The sequence below is a fragment of the Lottia gigantea genome, assembly GCF_000327385.1.
Source record: "Lottia gigantea unplaced genomic scaffold LOTGIsca_28, whole genome shotgun sequence".
NCBI lineage: Eukaryota > Metazoa > Mollusca > Gastropoda > Lottiidae > Lottia > Lottia gigantea.
The window spans coordinates 435,036-451,646 of NW_008708898.1; the positions used below are offsets into that span (position 1 = coordinate 435,036).

The following is a 16,611-nucleotide window of genomic DNA, read 5'->3' on the forward strand; positions in this document are numbered from 1 at the left end:
CCTTTATAAGATTAAACTAAAAAAAATACCAATGTTACAACCATAATTTTTCCATCAGATGCCTGAAGACATATTGATACGGAAGGCTTCTATGCCTTGACAAATGCTGTATTTATTAAAACTGTAAGATTTATGTTGTTTTAGAGGGTCCACATTTTACAATGGAACCAAGAGATGTTGATGTTACATTTGGTAATACAGCATATTTCACATGTAGAGCAGAAGGTTCACCTGATCCACAAATTGTTTGGCTTCACAATGAGTAAGTATGATACCAGTCTTTAGTTTTTTTGTATCATTTGAAATAAAAAGTTTGATGTTCAAAATTTGTGACCTGTTGTAGTTTTCTTTATGGCAAAAAGATAAATTGTTTTCTTCTGCAACATTTCCTTTTCAGAACTTTTATGTGGTATAAACTGGTAGCCTTATGATTTTGTCAAAGCTATTCATAAGATTTTTAAAATAAAATTATCTGCTCTTCATATATAATAAACCGTTTTTTTCATTATTTTAATTTGTAGGTCTTTCAATGGTCAGAACTATAATGATGCTCTTCATTTAGGGAAAGAACTCTTTGATCTGTTTTTTAAGTATTTTAATATGATTTTCAGAAATGAAATAGATGTTAATCACAATGGTAGATATAGTATGTTAAAAGATGGAACATTGATGATCCAGGATACTCAAGGATCTGATCAGGGAGTCTATGAGTGTGTAGCAAGAAATATCGCAGGAGAAGCACGAGCTAATAAAGTTGAACTTAGGTATTTTGGAGAGCCTGGTAAGCTCTATATGATAAAACAAGTTGGTTTAATAATCATCTTACTTACTTAGACTAGTTTTTTGTTTGATGTCTACTGTTTTTCATATTAAGCATTGCTTGACATTGACCATCTTCATCAGCCTATGGACTAAAAGATGCATCACATCTTTGTTTGACTTGGTTTCACACAACATTTTATTGTTTTCTTTCATCTTTTGTTGTTAAGTTTAATACTTTGGGTGGGCCAAAGTATGATTTCTAATTTACAAATCGCCTCATGGGTATAAATTCGAAGGGACCATTACTTCTGATTGTTGTAAGAATTTTTGAAATATATCATCCATAAGAATAATAATTTTTGAATAGAACAGCATATTTGTTCATACAGAAACATATGCAAAATATTATATTATAAACAGGGCATTTGGAGCTCTAAAACCCTTCAAAAACAGTGTGTAGAATCTGTACTAAGGAATACTGACTGTTAACTCAAAGACCTTATATAAACACGCAACAATGAGGTTTCCATTATTAAACTTATTCTATTTCTAGACTTATTCATTGTGTAGATTTTGAGTTTTTTTATCAGTTAAATAATATAAAATGTCATAGAAAGGTTAGGAGTATTTAGAATGAAAGAAATAATGTTTATTTTGAAAACTTACACTACACAATATGACATCAAAAACTGATTATAATCTTGTACCCATTATTAAAACCTTATTCTCCATTTATCATAGAATAACAGTACTGATTACTGGATGATAATCATTGTTAAAAAAACAAGTTTTATATTCTAAACAATCTGTCAAAAAAGCAGCTTGCAATATTTGCTTATTGAAATGTTTAATGATTATTTTTTTTTAAAAATATGATAAAGTCAAAATTTGTCAAAAATTGCCACACCACGATGAAAATAAAAAATAAAAATAGGAGATGTTGGCAACTTTCGATGAAAATTGCATGGATTTCCAGATGATATTTTATTTGACTGTAAGTAACACATAGCTAGTACGGAAATTCTAAGAATGATAGAATGCTCACTATTCTGAAACACTTGATGCCATTCTGCAACTGGGTTTTGAATATTGCACACATCTTTCTTTGACTCCAGTAAGTAGTGAAATTAAAGGATATACAAAATTATCTTTATACTGTGTATGTTCATTGTTAAATACATTAATCACAAATGTGTTAGCCAATTGAATTGTGTATATAAAAATAAATGAGTGGTGCTAGTTATGAAGATAATATTTGTACAATAAGAGTATTTTACACTGATATGATAACAGTTTTTCTAGATCAATATTGATTTAATCAAATATCTTACTATTAAAACATTTCATTAATATTATAATATAAAAATTACAGGAGGTTTTATAAATATAACACATGTATTACACAACAAACATTCCTTATATTTCAATGACATTATCAAAATTTTCAAATATTTTTTAAACATATTTATAACTAATCATCATTAAAATGGAATTTTATCTTACACAGAAATTGTTTACATTTGCGTCATGAAATGTTTTCTTGCTCCCCCCACTTGCATTCCACTTAAAATCGTTCAAAAAATTTAAAATGCAATATTTCAAATGATATATTTACTATGTGATAGATTCTACAGCTGATGTTTGCTCTATTTACCAGTCAAATCTGAATGAATTTAAAAATTTCTCAATATTATGAAACTTTTTTTTTGGAATTTTCATGATTTTTTTATTAATTCATTCAAATTTCTTTCAAACTACAGTGGATACTTCTAAATGTAATTGAGATCTATCAGCTGGCTTCTAGCAGCTGGTAAAAAGGGAGACATTTTGATTACTATAAACTAAGCTGAAATTGAGCATTATAACCTGGTAAAGCACATATTAGAAAATATACAATACATTGAAATTGAGCTCTATCATTTGGTAAAAGATATCTGAAATTGAGACAACTAAAAGCTGAAATTGATTGCGATTATTTGGTTCAGCACATATTTGGTCAACTATACAAATAAACTGCTGATATTTAGCTTTGTTATGTTAGCTAGTAAAGGAGATATTTAAATATTACATTTGCATGGAACAGAAAAGCAAAACACTTCAATTTATCTGAAACTAGTCTTGTGCAGTTATAAATGATGAATTAATTTCCTATGTAATTGAGGGTCATGAAAATAAGTCAAGTTGAAATTGACATAATTATTTTGAATGGTCTTTGCAAATTCTTGACCTACAGCAAAACTATTCCCCTCTTCCTCAGAAACACATGTTAACACTTGATAAAAACTAGGATGTGAACACATGAGCTTACATTAACCTTTTCTATGAGTAACACTATTCTCATTTCAGGCTTATCAACTGTTCTAGACTGGATACCGATAAGACTAATTCCATTACTTATTACCTCACAGTCATTAGTGTTTTGAAATTTTATTCTTTACTGCTACTATCAATTTTGTCTGTGGTCTGTAGAAATTTTCTCTCTGGCAATTGAAGTCTGCTTAGAGATTCAATATGTCAAAGGTCACATTTGATATCTGAACTTGCTTATATATTTTGTTCTATATATTTTGACAGTGACTGAAACAATTTAGGGAAGGAAAATGAAATTTCAATTCTAGTTGGATTTTATAAAGTTATTTCATATTGAATTGACGTATACCTCAGTACCTCAGTGTGTTTGTCATTTATATAAGCTCATTATGGTTGAATAATTACTAATGCATTTTAAAGATATAATAACATGAGCACACTTTGATTTTAAGTGCATGAGAACAGCACCATAAACCACGATAAATTAAAATTAAACTATATAATTATCTAAACACTAAAAAACTTTCAATGCAATTTGAATTAATGCAATTGATTATTAGATTGGATAAATTTTGTTGTGTGGGGTCTTTTGAATTTAATTCAAAGTAATATGTACCAAGGGTGTTGCTGTGTCGAAAAATTGAATGTATCAAATTATATGCCTAAAGCTTGATATATAGAAACTGAACTCAGAAGCCCTTCGTTAATGTAATATGTCAAAGGTCAATCTCAGGTTACTGTACAACATAGATTATTTAAGGCTGGTTCACTCTGACATTTCTCTTCTAAACTATCTCTCATCAACACAAATAGAAATCTTATCTTGCTCTATCTTTACACCTGATCAATTCGAGGTTGTGGTTTCATCCTTGAGGCTAATAATGCTTGAAACATTCATGATACTCTAAGAACAACAGGGTTGAATACTGAGACACTTGGATCTCCCAAATCATGAAAAATATTCTAGAGATGAAAATGCCAAATGATATTTTGGTTTGATTCCTGTGAGAAACGTCATTGTAAATGATACTTTTAGAACATCAAAGTTGATTTTTAGATGCTTGGATCTCCTACTAGAAATATGAAAGATGAAATGGCACAAATTTAATCTGGGGTCAGAAAATACATCTTCTTCCAAAAGTGAAATCCAATATCAATGATTTTTTATTTAAGAATTACAATGATAGCTACTGACATTAATACTATTTCCAAATCAGATTTCATACCTAAACCATCAAATAGACTTTTTCAGAAAAATTTGACTTTGAATTTTGCTTTATAAATATGGATATCATCATTTGACCTTGTACTGATAGAACATGATATATTGTATGCATTTCCTGAATCAAGTTTAAATAAATTAAATGAAATCAAATGTTTCAGAATTTCATTGTAGTTTGTTACATTAACAAATTATTGTTCTATGTTTTCAGAGCGACCAAGATTTACTGTAGAACCACGAGATCGAACTGTAGGAACTGGAGAATCTGTGACGTTTTTATGTGAAGCATCTGGTAATCCCAAACCTGATATTAGTTGGAGTAAAAATGGTTTAGTTTTACCACCTAATCCTAGGTTCACATTACAACCTAGTGGTGCATTAAACATTATAGATATCAATGAAGTTGATGCAGGAGTATATAGTTGTTCAGCTGCTAACAGTATACAGACTATCAGTACTCTTGCTAGACTCATTATACAAGGTAATTACTTGTTTTTAGTATTTGTTTTCAAAATAATGGTCAGAATATACCCGTTACTAACACCAAGGATGCCTATAAATCATCATATAATTAGTTGTTAATTTTTACATGGATATGGATACTGCTATCTGTCAGATTTCAAGAGAAAAAAAGCCTGCTTTCAACATCATATAGTTGTCAGTTATTTTAATGGTATTTGTTTATATTCCTAGGTTGAATCAAAATTTCAATGTTTCTAGATTCATGCATCCTCAACAACATAATTTACAATAGCCCAAAACATAGATCTTGTCAAAAAACACATTTTGTTGCTCACCAGAATTATATTTGTTAGTGTAATGTAATGTGACTTAAATACAGACTGTAAAGGTACCTTGTAAATGTCTGCAAAAAGTGGTGTGCCAGATCCCTGGAATAAAATAAAATGATAATGAATTTTTCATATGTCTAATAACTATTAGATTCCAAATTTTCTCATCAGTGATTTCTTGTCACCTTGAAGATGATTTTCTGTCATATGCGTTATTCAATAAGTATTTATAATTTCTCTAACTGCTAATCAATTTAACATACCTTAATATAAAGTGCACTTTGAAAATATCTGGTTATTGAATTTGTTATTTGTTTTAACGTCTGCTTCAGATTTCAATGCCAGACTTATTGTCAAGTTGGCAGAAAATCTCAGAAACATACAGTAATTAATCATTAGTGAGAATTCAAGAGAAATACGTGTTAAACAGATAACTAACTATTTATACTGTTATCATTACAGTGTTTCACTTCATTAATTATTCTCCAGACTCTCTAACTTTCATAAACAAGTCTATTTGTTTTTGTACTATCCTTTTTTTTTGTTCTCCTGAATTTTCAATATTTAGATAGAAACTCAGAAATTTGGTAGTGGCCGATTTATTGCATGCACTGGTCAAGGTCATAAGAAGTGAACATAGATTATCACTTATTATCACACAAGAATTTAAAAACAAAATGTATTCTGATTATACTGAGATAAAATCTGCATGAATTTTCACAAAATACCATACATTGAGACATTGAGGTGTCATGTTCTTATATAAATTTTAGATCTGTTTTTGTTTATTATTTTATGAGGGAGTTTCTGTTATAAACAGCACCATACCACTTTTTCTTATCTTAAGTTTGATTTTTGAACGGAATGAGATGAATGGAATTCTTATAGATTGAAATTTAAACTGTTCAAATATTTCCAAATATTTTGATTTGATTTTTGACAAATATTAAAAAAAAGTATTTTGAGCATGTATTTGAAAGAGTATGAATCCCAGAACAAACAAACCTGCTTCATACTAACAAAATGATGTTAAGAGTTATTTCCAATGTTTTCAGTATCACCAGAAGTTGTAGAAGCACCTCAAGCACAGACAGTAGATGGTGGTGAAACAGTCAGATTTACTTGTGTTGTATCTGGTGATCCCTCTCCTATTATAACTTGGACAAAAGACAGTAGGTACATTTTATTACAGAGTCATTCTCAGTAAATGTTTAAAAAATATTGTCATTGGATTGAAATGACTGACAATTTTAGAATTGAAGTGGAGGAAGACAGTATAGAATTGCATAAAATTTGACGTAAAATAAAGTTTTTCTGTTGTAAGAACCATCATTTTGTACTTGGAGTTAAATGTTACAAGAGCATGCTCAATATGCTTTAATTTTAGATCGACCATTACCCAACAACGGTAGATATGAGATAGTAAATAGAGGTGAATTATTAAGAATCTATAGAACAACTATTGAAGACCAGGGTATTTATACATGTAAAACTGAGAATGCTGCAGGAGAAGTCATTGCTTCAGCTAGATTAACTATACGAGCTAGTGGTATGTAGTTTATATTTTTGTATCAGTTTGGTTGTATCAGGGCCAATGTGAAAATCGTTTTATAGTGTCTGCATCAATTGGTGTTTTCACTGGGAGAAAAATGCTTTCACTTTACTTGAAGGATCAGCTTTGTTATTCCTTTTTTATCTTCAATCTACAATCGTCTCATCTACAATTTTTCTTCCTCATTTTTGATCATTTTGGATAGGTATACAATAGTTTTCTCATTGTAGGTCCATAGATTTTAGATTCAACTAAACCCTGCTTGTTAAATTTGTAACACAGTGAAAATTTTATTTCAGCTGCACCAGCTTTCAGTGAAAGAATTCGCAACATAGATACTAATACTGGAATTGACTTGACATTAGATTGTCATGCCGAGGGTGATCCCAGACCTACTTATAAATGGAATAGAGAAGGTTTACATCTAATTTCGGATGCTAAATTTATTGTTAGTGGAGGACAGTTGATAATCAAGAATATCATATTGGGTGATACAGGAAGATATGATTGTATTGCTGAAAATTCTGCTGGTAGAGCTACAATGTCTATTAATCTTCTTGTACATGGTATGTATAACCTCCTTTTCTTGTTAAGATTAAGTTGATAGATATATTGAATTAATAGCAACATGTCTGCATTTTTGTCTCTTTTGGTGGCTCTATTTCAGTGATCTTTCTTCAGCATTGCTTAATGTCCAGTATTATGTGGAGTATTCAAGTATCAATTTATGGATATCTGTTGAATATAATAGTTCTGTAAGAGACTCAGAGACGCAAAGAAAGAATGATCATGGACTACTGATTTCTATATTTATAGTTGATGAAAGAGAAAACAGACCAATAGATCGAACTAGAGACAGATTAATCAATAGACCAAACTCAGCCAGTATTCAACCAACTAACTTCCGTCCATATATACCACCTGGTGGTAGAGAACGTCAAGACGATAGACTTACGCGATATTATCAACGTCAACGTCTCAATCAAGTTCCCAGATTCACACACATACGATCAGGTCACCATGACAACAGACTTACACCTCCAGAAATAGAGAGGGCCTTACATCAAGCTACAAACAGAGTGAATGCTGGGATTAATAGTACATTGATGTCATTGTTTCAATCGAACCAACAACATTCTGTTCAAGATCTATTATCAATATTCCGTTATCCAGCTCCTGAAGCTCTAGAACTGGCCAGAGCTGAAGAAATATTTGAGCAGACACTAGAAATTTTACACATGCATATTAATCAAGGTCACATGTATAATTTATCTTCAAATGGTAGGTTAAGAGATCATTTGATTTTTATGTCTTATGTTAACATTAACAATTTGAACTCTTGAAAAACGATGTCGCGTTGGATGTTTTGAAAGCTAAACCTTTCTGTAACAGGTACTTGAGGTACAGAATATTGTGGATAGTGAAATTAAGTCCAAACCGTAAAATAAACACAACAACAACATTGAATTAACATAGTATGTCAATTGAAAGTATTGATTTTAATATTAGAGAATCAACTTGATTAAATAGAATATTTGATATTTCAGATGAAAGTTACAGAGAATTGGTATCTCCACCACATTTAGCTTTAATAGCTAATATGTCTGGTTGTAGTCGAAGACCGTTAGATACTGATTGTACTAATATATGTTTCCATCGAAAATATAGAACATTAAATGGTATCTGTAATAATTTTAAAAATCCAACATGGGGAGCATCAAATCAAGCCTTTACTCGTCTCTTACCACCAATTTATGAAAATGGATTTAATACACCAGTTGGTATGTATTATTTTATAAAAGCTATCTTATTGTTTGTTTGTTCATATCTTTTTTGATGTTCATTGATATTTTTTGTGTAAATTTCGATTAGATTCTGATGAGGTATTGATAGGTTTAGGCCTACATGACTTGTAATTTGTAATTTATAGTAAAGGGACCTCGGATATGTTTTAAGATTGATATTGCAATAGAATTACATACCACTTGTGTGAGCATTAGTTAATCAGCTCCCCCTGTATGTCGCATTGAAACATTGATTTTGATATGAATAAAAGATGACATCATCTATGTTATTGTGAAAGTAAACGTACAGACAAGCACTTGAAAGTCAAATCAAGGGATTCAACAAAATGAATGAAAAATTGTAATCTAGAGTCTTGTATTGCATACCATTGTTCAGCAGTTTTGATTGTGCTACATATTCTTTTTATTGAGATTCTAGAAAATATTTAATCAATGTTAGTTTGCCCAAGTTTTGTAAAGAAGTTTTCTTCACTTATATTATACCCATTTTAGGTTGGAATAGAGGTAAGATGTATAATGGAATTCACCTACCAAGTCCACGATTAATATCCTCCTTTATGATGTCCACTGATCATGTTACCATGGATGAAGAACACAGTCATATGTTGATGCAATGGGGACAATTTATAGATCATGATTTAGACTTGGCACCTCAGTCTATTAGTTTTGCTCGGTTTAGTGATGGACAAAGATGTAATGAAACTTGTGACAATGTCAGTCCTTGCTTTCCAATTAAGGTTCCAAATAGTGATCAGAGAATCAGGAATAATTGTCTTGGATTTACAAGAACAAGTGGTACTTGTAACACTGGCACCACATCCGTGTTCTTCAGTACTGTTGCTCCTCGGCAACAAATCAATGCTTTGACTGCTTTTATTGATGCTTCAAACGTGTATGGTAATGGTCCTGATGAAGCCAATTCTTTACGTGACTTAACAAATGAACGTGGCTTACTACGTGTTGGTCCAAGTTTGAATGGAAACAGGCTCTTACCTTTTGATGAAGATACATTGAATCATGTAGATTGTCAGTTGGATGCCACCAAACGTCATGTGCCATGTTTCAAAGCTGGGGACCATAGAGCAAATGAACATTTAGCCCTGACTGCCATGCACACATTATTTATGAGAGAACACAACCGTATTGCTACAGCTTTAGAAGAGATTAATCCACATTGGGATGGAAACAAACTGTATCATGAAACAAGAAAGATTTTAGGAGCTGTGTTGCAACATATTACCTATGACAACTGGTTACCTAAAATACTGGGTGAAAAGGGTATGGCTATGATGGGAGAATACAATGGATATGATCCAGAAACAAACCCTACTATAGCTAATGAATTTGCTACAGCTGCCATGCGTTTTGGACATTCTTTAGTGCAACCTGTGATATTTAGGCTTAATGAAACCTACGAACCTATCCCAGAGGGCAATCTTCCATTACATCGAGCTTTTTTTTCACCATATCGTATCTTAGAAGAAGGTGGAATTGACCCCTTACTTAGAGGACTTTATGGTGTGTCTGCCAAGAAACGTATGCCAGGAGAACTTCTTAATTCAGAATTAACAGAAAAACTGTTTTCATTGGCAAATTCTGTTGGTCAGGATCTGGCATCACTAAATATACAACGTGGTCGTGATCATGGATTACCATTTTATGTAGACTATAGAAAGTACTGTAATCTTTCAACTGTGAATAGCTTTGAAGATTTAATTTTTGACATACAAGATGCTGATACTTTAGAGAAGCTACGAGCTGTTTATTCACGCGTTGGTAAGTCTTTTGGCAATTATCTTCCTGCATATCTACAATTAATTATATTGATATTTGAAGATGTTACATATACATCAATAGGCCAATGACTCTGCTAGTGGACACAAATGTCTGGCTCCAACCTTTTGAGTACAAGTCCGTAAACCTGATTTGAGCTGAACCAAACTAAGAACCGGTGGGCAGGCCTTTTTCTGTAAGAAGTGAGCATTTTTACCACACAAAATACCTAAATTATTAAATGCTTCAGACTACAGTTAAGTATGTATTATTATTTTTTTTCAGAAAATATAGATTTATTTGTGGGTGGTATGAGTGAAACACCAATGCCTGGTGCTAAAATTGGTCCAACATTTTTGTGTATATTATCTGATCAGTTTAGACGTTTACGTAGTGGTGACAGGTAAGATAAGATATTCTAAATCGCATCACCTGACTTCTAATTAATACAGCTAGACAACAAACAGCTAGTATTCAAAAAATTTTCAAAAGTTTGTCCATACCATTCAATTAAAGACCAAGTAAAAAATGGGAGAAATTTGTTTAGCCTATCTGTTGCATAATTCAAATGTTTTTTTTCGTTTATAGATTCTGGTATGAAAACAGTGGGGTATTTAAAGCTGAACAGTTAAATGAAATAAAACAAAGCAGTCTAGCACGTGTTATCTGTGATAACAGTGATGCTATCAGATCATTACAACATGATATATTTTTATTTAAAACTCAAGAAGAAATGACATCATGTGAAAATATTCCAAAGATAGATTTAAGAATGTGGACTGATTGCTGTGAAGGTAGATATGATATGCAAAAATCTACAACCAAAATGCAAATCAAAAAATAGCTTAAATAGCTACTCTAGAGGGTAAAGCCCTGAACAGAAAATGGACAAAATATTGGTAAAAAAATACCATTTACTGTTACACTATAATCTATATGGGTCAATCTTATATTATCTGATAATAAGATTTTGAAATCCAATTTCATCTCTTGTATGATCATAATCTAATTTTTATCTCATTTTATTTCAGAATGTAGAAGAAACAACTTCCAGTCTTTCACACGTCATTTCAGAAATCCCAATCAATTCAGTTTCCCAGAAAACAACCCACATTCAAATTCCATTCACCAGAACCAGTTTGGTGGTACACGCCAATTTAGCAGTCCAAATCAATCTTTCAGAGATTCTTTTAGACAACAGACGTTGAATTCATTTCAAGGTGATGAACCTCCGACCACTGTGAACAATGAAATAAAAGAAGATATGTCAGCTCTCAGTGATAGATTAGAAGGTGTTGAATCGGTCATGGAACAGATGTCCAAAACTATTAAACATCTTAAAAGAAAGGTAAAATATTTTTCACTTTAACTTTGCTAAAATTTTTGAATAAAAAATAACTGTTTTTATGAACACTTCTATGTCTTACCATGCATTAGAATAACCTATGTAGAATAGGTAGATTTTATCACATTTTAGAAGTAAATGCACCTCATGGCAATCTCAATATATTATGTAACACATTGTTCACTTAATTGTAGAACTTAAAGCCTTTATGTAAAGTTTGAATTTGTCCATGAGCTATGTTTATGACTTAATGACCAAATCAAAATTATGAACTTTTGATTTTTTTTTCAAGGTGAGATATTTGCAGAAACAAGTGAAAGGTAAAAAAGATTTAACATGTACAGACCCTGATAATCAACGTAGAATTAATGGAGAGAAATGGAATATGGAAGGTTGTAAAATATGTCTTTGTAATGTAAGTGTTTCTATCAGAATATCATCATTCCTATATTCTACAATTTTCACCTTGTTTGCTAGCTCTGCTTATAAATCATAAACTATACAGTGCTCTGAGTATGTACCTTATCAGCTGGAGTTTTCAGCTGTCCATAATGTTTTCAGAATTTAAATCTTATATCTGACTCTGCTATAACTCAACATTAAACAATTAAAATGCAGTTGTGAAAGTTTTGTTTCATTTTTTTCTGAGGATAGTTCCATTTGCAATCTTCATAGCCTTTTTTTGAACCATGAACCATGAAAATAGTTTTAGACATAATTCTTCATTGATTGTTTTTTTTCAGAGAGGTAAAATTGTGTGTATGGAACAAACATGTCCTAAACTATCTTGTGAATCTCCTGTGAAAATAGAGGGACAATGTTGTCCAGTGTGTTCCTAATGAACTACCAGTTTTATTTTGTCCATAATAAAGTCATATATCAGGGATAAATGCTGCTACTGACCAGCTGATAGTGCCAAGTGTTTGAATGTTAGAATATAACAATTTAATGTTGGGGTGGATCTATCTACAATTCTACTGGAAACCCAACTCAACTTTGTGATGATGGTATTATTCTGTGTTTTTATTTACTTGTGATTTACTTAGATTGTATCAAACTGCCCTAGGATTCAGGCCCCATATTCTTGAAATGATCTTAGCTCTAATCCTAATGTCTTGACTACTAACACTGTTTTAGGACGTCCTAGCGCCAAGATCGTTTTCGAGAATACAGGTTCAGATCTTAAAATAGGAGGTAAAAATCAGAACCAGAATAGATATATAATGTCAAGAGATTTCATAGAGAATAAAATTGTCTGATTTCAAAGGATTAATTTTGGTTACAAAACATTGTGTTCTTTCATTCGCTAATTCTTTTTGAGAATTTTAAGTTACACAGCCTTTTGATTTGTTTGCCTAAGCTAAAATCAATGATAATTCTCAATGTGAATCAATAAAAAGGATCAGTATTTTAAACATTTAGTTTATAATCTTATTGTCTTACTGCCTGTAATGATATTTTTAAAGCTTGTATATAGTTTTCTGCTTTTTAAATGCAACAAGTTATGGATTTCGTAACAGCTATATTTATGTACATATTTTACATTATTTCCAATTTTATTACACAGTGTGTGATGCATAATATAATACTCCCTAAATCCACATTTATATCTTTACTATACAATTTTGTACTTGTAGTTTCTATTATATAGTATTAGTTGTTAATCATGTAATTTTATAACATAATTACAATGTTACATGTAATTTCAGTAAAAATGTTACAATGTTGAGTATATGATATGTAATTTTATAACATTTTTACATGTATGTAATTTTTCAACAATGTTACATGGCAGTAATGTTACAACAGTTTTACATGTGTATTATTTTACAACAATGATACATGTATGTTATTTTTATGTCAATCATAATTCTATTTTAGTAATTATGGATTGTTTTTAAGCTTTGCAGAAATTGTTTTTGTTTTTTTTTTTACACTGGTTTTAAATTGTTTCAAGATTTTCTAGGCCACCACATCTAAATTGTTATAATTTTTAACTACCAACAGTTTTATTTGTAAAAATCCTTACACTTTTATATGAATCCTTGAATGGTGCTACCTTTCTTTATTTTTAAGCTTTAATAAGTACAATTGGAATATCAGTGATAATAATATTTTTATGAAATCAATTAACTTGTTTTATTTTCTATATGCTATCTTTGAAGTGATCATAACCCAGTCAACATACACTGTTTTTATCCTTTTCCTAGCAGTCAGATTGAAGGCTTTTTCGGGCAACGAAGGAAATGATTCAACTGGCAAAATAGTCTGCAGTGGTTATTCTCAAGCCAATTACTTTCAAGACCTAGCCACCATCCCCTGAGCCCTTTAAAAAAAACCTTTCTATTTGAGCATTTAGTAGCCTACCCCTCTGAAAGATATACTAGGTAGATTACAACAAAGTATTAAATGCAGTCTAGTTATTGTAAGCATTGATAATAAACAAAGTACTAACGATCAGAACCGCAATATGAAACCCGAAATCAAAACAACATACTGGCAAAACATTGGTCACAGCTAATGAACTTTTCACATGCGGATGGATATCAATCATATTAAGTGAGGAAATACCGTATATTTCCGAATATAATGCGCACCCGTGTATAATGCGCACCCCTTCCTTTTCCCATTAAAATCGGGGAAAAATCCATTTACCCGTGTATAATGCGCACCCCTTGTTTACAAAAAATTTGAAGTCAGACTTGGCACATCACAGACACCATTATCATCCCGTATATTTGACACGATATCATCTATAATATAAACGCATTTGTTTGTACAATTGAATCGTTGGCCTATAGAGAATTGAGAAGTGATGTTGTTTTAAAAGGCTAAACAAATTGATAAATATAAAAACACACTTTCATTGAAGGTATCGCATTATTCAATTACGGTAGGTTAACTCAAACTCAAAGATTAACAGAGCTTAATGATATATATAGCAAGGGTTAGAATACATACGATCGTCCTCACATTCTTATTTGCTTTCTAAGTCCTAGCTCATATTTAATTCCTAAATGCATATTCCACGTATCACCAAAGTCATTTTTTCCCGTGACAATGAGTCTAAGTTGACAAGGTCACACACGGATGGATATGCGGATGGATATCAATCATATTAAGTGAGGAAATATCGGTATTTCACAATGTTTACACCCGTTGGTTTTGGCTGATATTGTCGTTAAGGAGTTATATTTTTGAAATGAACAACTTATCTCTTGTAGTATATCGATAGGCTATAAATTCATTACTCTGTTTCTAAGATTTAGGCCATTAAGTTGACCCTGTTCTCAAACTAGATGCTGAAATTGGGTTTTTTCAATCTCTGTAAATGCAACCAATCGTAGTAGTCGACAAAAAGGACAAAATGATTAAGATTTGTGTTGGTCTTAAATGTGTTGATCTTCTATTTTATCAATGATCACAATATACAATAATCTTGACCAAAACAGGCAGTTGCTTTCATATAATGTGCAATAATATAAGTGGATGTGGGAAGTGGGTATTGGCAATTCTCTATGTAAATTTATATTGCCAAATAGTTTTTTGTTTCTTGGTCTCGGACTCTCAGTACCATTTTGGAGTTGATATTTCAATTTATCTAAAAATAATTAGCAAAATGCCATTCTGTAAACATTGTGGTAGGACAATTAGCTTACTCATCAATCCTAGGCACGGGTATGGTGGTATGTACTTCTGGAGCATTAAAAATAATATGATTCTTGTATTTATAAGGTAGCATCGACGTTTGACGTGTTGACTGACGTACTGACGTGTGACGGAGAAACAATTGGTTTATTTTGTAAATATGAACAAGTGCAAGAAACCTGTGATGAGTAGCCTACGGACAAATCCTTTCTTAATTTACTCCCTATTACGAATTTTTAGATAATTACATTAAAAAATAAACAGATACTGTTAGTAACTTAGTAGCAACATTTTATCAAATTCGCGTTTCATGGAGTCGTGTTACGTAACGACCCTCATCAGGCCGTCTCGTTCGAAACCTTTAAGGTACGGAATGTCTCATTTGTAAAATCGCTTTGTAGTTTCGTAATTTTACATACAAAATTTAATGTTTTGGACAATTAGTTAAATCATTTTAAAGTTGTTATTCAAATATTACGACAAATCGTAGTAAATGTTGATTTCAAAGTAACAAAAAAAACCACACCAAAATACCACAGATTCGAAACCATGAGGTTATGTGAAGCTGATCAAATTAATGGGAGATAACCATGATCTTATATTTTAACCGGCACATTGAAATGTAAACAAAGTGTACATCACCAATTCTCGTCACCATCTTAGTCCATATTTTACAAAATATAAGAGTCATGCCACGAGTTCTACCATTCTTTGTTTCTAGAATATCCTGCTGAAATGAGGAAGAATTGAACAAGCGTAAACGACGACATAAGCTTGAGTCCTCTTTACGAAAATTTTAATCTCTTTTTAATGACTTTATTCTGGTCCAGCACTCCAGCAGCATTGAACTTCTTATATGAATTTGGAATTAGGAGCTGATCTGAAAGTTTTATAGAAGATAAATCCATTGATCCATTATTTCAAAGAGAAATACAGAAAGAATGGCATCGGCGGTAACTGTATTAAAATATTTATATTGACAATCACAAAGACCTGCCAGCTATTTACACTTCGTAACACAACTTTAGTGATTAGCCTTCTGTTCTCTTATGATGTTGAAAATAAATTGTTCAAAGGATATTGACTTATAATATATTGATATAAAGCTTATGCTTAGCATTTTTTCTATGCTGAAGTTTGGTCCTATCAGTCGTAGTTTCTTTCAAACCATGATGTTTCTCAAACAAAGATTTTTTTTCAGGCGTCTGGCAGTAGTAGTTCATCAACTCAAGAATATACAGTTCGCATTCCAAAGTAAGTACGGTACATTCATGTGAGAAAAATGTGATTTTGAGAACAGATTTGGAATCACTCTAATTGATATACCAAAATTTGTTAAATGAAATGAGAAATCTTTTACTATAAGCTTATCTTGTTCTTTCAGAGATAAACAAAAGAAGTTT

At 31.3% G+C, this 16,611-nt stretch overlaps 1 protein-coding gene across 1 annotated transcript; it reads left to right on the forward strand.

The window, feature by feature from the left end:
• Positions 1 to 161: 161 nt before the first annotated feature.
• LOTGIDRAFT_161152 (hypothetical protein) lies at positions 162 to 12,399 on the forward strand (the record flags this gene model as incomplete). The annotated part of the gene is made up of 13 exons (XM_009056496.1): positions 162 to 262; positions 612 to 781; positions 4,506 to 4,775; positions 7,096 to 7,203; positions 7,454 to 7,918; positions 8,185 to 8,418; positions 8,935 to 10,218; positions 10,501 to 10,618; positions 10,804 to 11,009; positions 11,436 to 11,563; positions 11,693 to 11,694; positions 11,858 to 11,975; positions 12,304 to 12,399. 13 exons carry the CDS (start codon positions 162 to 164, stop codon positions 12,397 to 12,399), a joined length of 3,300 nt encoding a protein of 1,099 aa, XP_009054744.1.
• Positions 12,400 to 16,611: the final 4,212 nt, after the last annotated feature.